Source organism: Poecilia reticulata, unplaced genomic scaffold (genome assembly GCF_904066995.2).
Source record: "Poecilia reticulata unplaced genomic scaffold, P_reticulata-male-v2 Scaffold_163, whole genome shotgun sequence".
NCBI classification, from domain to species: domain Eukaryota; kingdom Metazoa; phylum Chordata; class Actinopteri; order Cyprinodontiformes; family Poeciliidae; genus Poecilia; species Poecilia reticulata.
This window is the reverse complement of record NW_027675261.1, coordinates 17,501-21,508: the sequence shown is the minus strand read 5'-3', so window position 1 is coordinate 21,508 and position 4,008 is coordinate 17,501. Positions and strand designations below refer to the sequence as shown.

Here is a 4,008-nt window from a genome sequence, read left to right as displayed (position 1 = left end):
GCCGAGCGCCCCCTTCCGGTCCCTGGATGGGACTTAGACTTTTTCTCGCCATCAACTGAGAACCGGGCCTGCCAGGCCCACCGGCCGAGCACGTGAACCCACACTTAAGCACCCATCCACGGACTAAACCCAGCAGTACGCAGGCCCTGGAAGTTCGTGCCCCTGGTAAGGCAGCAGGACTTAGATTCTGGTAAAAAATGTTGGTTTCTCCATAGGTTTAACTGGAGAGTGTTCGCTGCGTACCCAAATTTTGCACATCTTCTAACGGCCACCAACAGGGCAATTTTGACCCGATCGCGATGCGGCTTGGCAGCCTTTGCGATCTCGTCTCGGCCTACACACACACCGAATTTTGGAGCTCTAGCATCAAAGCTTGGCCCTTCAGAGCCATGTGCGGTTTTCGGACCCCAGGTCCGGATCGACACAAGGGGGCGTGCCTGAATTGAAAAACCGGTGACATTAGTTCCATGTGGTCGGACTGAACACCCCCACGAAGTTTCAGCTCCGTTGGACCACGTTAAGTGGGTCTCCCTGGTGTTTGAATTTCGTGTTTCCAGAAAAACCGCTCCATTGATTTGAATGGGAAATGGCCGCCCGGAACCATAATTTTCCACATATTCTAACGGCCACCAACAGGGCAATTTTGATCCGATCGCGATGCGGCTTGGCAGCCTTTGCGATCTCGTCTAGCTCTTTAAACGTACCGATTTTTATAGCTCCAGCTACTACGGTTCTTGCTGGGGGCCGGTGCCGTTTTTAGAAATGGGGGGTCCGGATCGACCCAAGGGGGCGTGCCTGGATTGAACAAGCGGTGGCATACGGTCCATGGGGTCGGACTGAACACCCCCACGAAGTTTCAGCTCTGTGGGACCACGTTAAGTGGTAATGCCACGCGGTTTTATTTCCAGTTACCATAACCCTCTTATGGTCTGTGGACACTGTCCACTCTTAACGGCGCCCTGGCACCGTTCACCGCGGCGGGGCGCCGGCAGTCGCTGCCCTAACTCGTTACTGGAGGCGGGGCGCCAGTAGTCGCGGCCCTGGCTCCATTCACCACTTGTAAACATTGGCGGCGGGGCGCCGGCAGTCGCTGCCCTAACTCGTTACTGGAGGCGGGGCGCCAGTAGTCGCGGCCCTGGCTCCATTCACCACTCGTAAACAGAGGCGGCGGGGCGCCGGAAGTCGCTGCCCTAACTCGTTACTGGAGGCGGGCGCCAGTAGTCGCTGCCCTGGCTCCATTCACCACAAACACTTTGTCATTTTTCTTGTGTCTGAAATATTTCTAAGTGTTGGGAACACTTTGTCATTTTTCTGGTGTCTGAAAATATTTCTAAGTGTTGGGAACACTTTGTCATTTTTTTGTCTATCACCCACTTTTCAGACTTTCTTTTATCCTCATTCAGATAGTGTTTTTTCGCATAAGGTGTTTAAATCCCAATCAATTCTTTTCGTGGCCCTGGTAAGGCATGATTGATTCAACACTTAGAAAGTTTTCTGAGACATTCTGTGCGGCTGGAAGCAATCGTGCAATCAGCGCCCTGCCTGCCTGCCTGCCTGCCTGCCTCGCAATCAGGCTCAATAGAACCCAGCTGCCCGTTCCAGCCTTTCTGCTGCGACCTTCTCCAGAGAACCAAGCTTCTGCCAGACAACCAAGCTTCTGCCGGACATTACTGCCAGACGTGGGTCCAGATGCCTCCAGACCGACGCTGCCCAATCTGCCAACGCAAGTTTTCTCTGCTGCCCAAGCATTTAGAGCGGACCCATTGCATCTTGAACCCTGCTGAGCGTAAGATACTCCTTGCCTTCGCCCACAGACGAGTGAACATCCGTGGGATGACTTGCCCAGTCAGAGCGTGTGGATACAATGGTCCGAGGGTGGACAGACATCTGTCCGGTGCTCACAACCGCCTCGAGCCACAGGTGTTAGCCGACCATCTTCTGCAGCTTCAGTGGCGCTCAACTCTCCGCGCCATCGCAGAGCTTCGCTCCACGGATCCGAACCCGCCGCTGGCATCCGGCCTGGACGCCCAAGACCCGAACAGCAGAGCTCCAGAATCGCAGGGGGAAGACGCAGACGTGTCGTCGTCGTCTCCCGGCACCCACGCCGGGCACCACGGCCGATATCAAGTACAGACTCTTCTCCTCATGCTGTCACCATGCCTGCTTCTGCTTCTCCGCCTGGTTCACCTGCAGCCACCGGAGCCCGTCTCCTGCAGCTTCTCCGCATGGTTCACCTGCAGCCACCGGAGCCCCGTCTCCTGCAGCTTCTCCGCCGGGCCAGACCGACTCTGATTCCCCTGCAACATCAACCTCCACAAGGCCAGTCAGAGGACTTGCCCTGCTGCCATTTGCTCCAAGGAAGTTTCCACCACCCGTGGAGCGCTACCTTGAAGAATTCCACTCAGATCTGCGGGGTGCCCTGCCAAGCCAACAGCACCGGATGAACGCACGCTCCAAGCTGGGTCGGGTCCGTAGCTTTCTCTCATTTATTGCACACGGCAGGCAGGTCAACCCCACCTGGAAGTTCCTGGACGACGTGGAACGGGTCCACGCCTTCCCGCAGGCACTGAAGCTGAAGAAAAGAGCCATAACGACTGTTAAAGTTTACCTGGTGAACCTGTCCCAGTTCATGGATTACTTTGCCGCTACACCCCCGCGGGAATGCAGGCTGACCCGGAGACAGATCACCGCCGTCAGCAGAGCGGTCAAGGCTGACCTCCTCCAAATAGCCACCGAGGTGACCCTCCACCAGATCGAAGTTAAGCGCTCCAAGGAACGGCGGACCGTCACCAGAACCCAGCTGAGAACCTGCAAGACCCTGGCCAGGACGACAATCCCTTCCCTGCTAAGAAAGCTGGAGAACCAGCCAACCATCCAGTTGCGGAACCAGTTCTATGGTTACCTAGCTTGCTATCTCTCTGCGGTCTATGGTCACAGAGCAGGGGTCTTGACAAACATGACTGCCGACGAGCTCCAGGAAGCGATTGATGAAGCCCAGGAAGGCGCTCCGGGCTTTGTGATTAATGTAAGTTTCTGGTAGAACCAGACCTGGGGAACGGGCATGGGAAGCTAATCTAATCTAATCTGATCTCTCCTCAGGTGAGGAGGCACAAGACGAACCGTGCGTTCGGCGCCGCCCAGCTGTTCTTGAGCCATGCCGAGTTCGGGTGGTTCGTACGTTGGATGGGTGTCCGCCGGCTGCTGGAACCACGCTGCAAGCTGCTGTTTTTCAGCGCACAACAGACGCGTATAAGACGGCTAAGCAAATACGCGGCGTGTGCATGGAGCTCAATGGGACTTCCGGGCCGTCCACGGTAACCGATCTGAGGACAGCGGTAGCGACCCACGTGAGTGATCCATTAACGGCTCTGAACTCACCCGCTTTTCTGTTTTTAAATGTATTTTCTGGTTCTACGCAGGCACGGGATGCGCACGGCAGCGAGGTCAGGGGACAACTGTCTAGGGTCATGTGTCATGACACGAGGACCGCGGACCGGTACTATGCCAACCATCTCACCGCGGAGCAATTGGCTGACATCCGGAACGCGTTCGACCGAGCCACAGCACCCCAATCCTCTCCGAGCTCTGGAAGATCAAGGGCCGCTAGTCCTGCGAGTGTACTGGCTACGGATGGTGACTCCTCGGGGGATCTGGCTCCATCAAGCAGTCCTACAGAGACGGAGCCACCCACTGGAACTATTCAATAAAATATTTCTAAGTGTTGGGAATACTTTGTCATTTTCTGGTGTCTGAAATATTTCTAAGTGTTGGGAACACTTTGTCATTTTTTTGTCTATCACCCACTTTTCAGACTTACTTTTATCCTCATTCAGGTAGTGTTTTTTCGAATAGGGTGTTAAAAACCATATCACCCGCTCTCGGACCCCTGGTAAGGCAACAGTTAGGGGGCAATGTGGCCCTGTGCTGGCCGGGGAGAGGCTACCGTCCCCAGCCTCTTCCGTCCGAGCGCCCCCTGTCCGGTCCCTGGATGGGCCTTAGACTTTTTCT

At 55.5% G+C, this 4,008-nt stretch overlaps 1 protein-coding gene across 1 annotated transcript; it reads left to right on the top strand.

Moving 5' to 3' along the window:
- Window positions 1-1,573: 1,573 nt before the first annotated feature.
- On the top strand, window positions 1,574-3,728 carry LOC145550710 (uncharacterized; the record flags this gene model as incomplete). The annotated part of the gene is made up of 4 exons (XM_081604499.1): window positions 1,574-2,150; window positions 2,194-3,025; window positions 3,100-3,347; window positions 3,420-3,728. Coding segments are annotated over 3 exons (1,628 nt in total), but the record flags the coding sequence as incomplete, so codon positions are not given.
- Window positions 3,729-4,008: the final 280 nt, after the last annotated feature.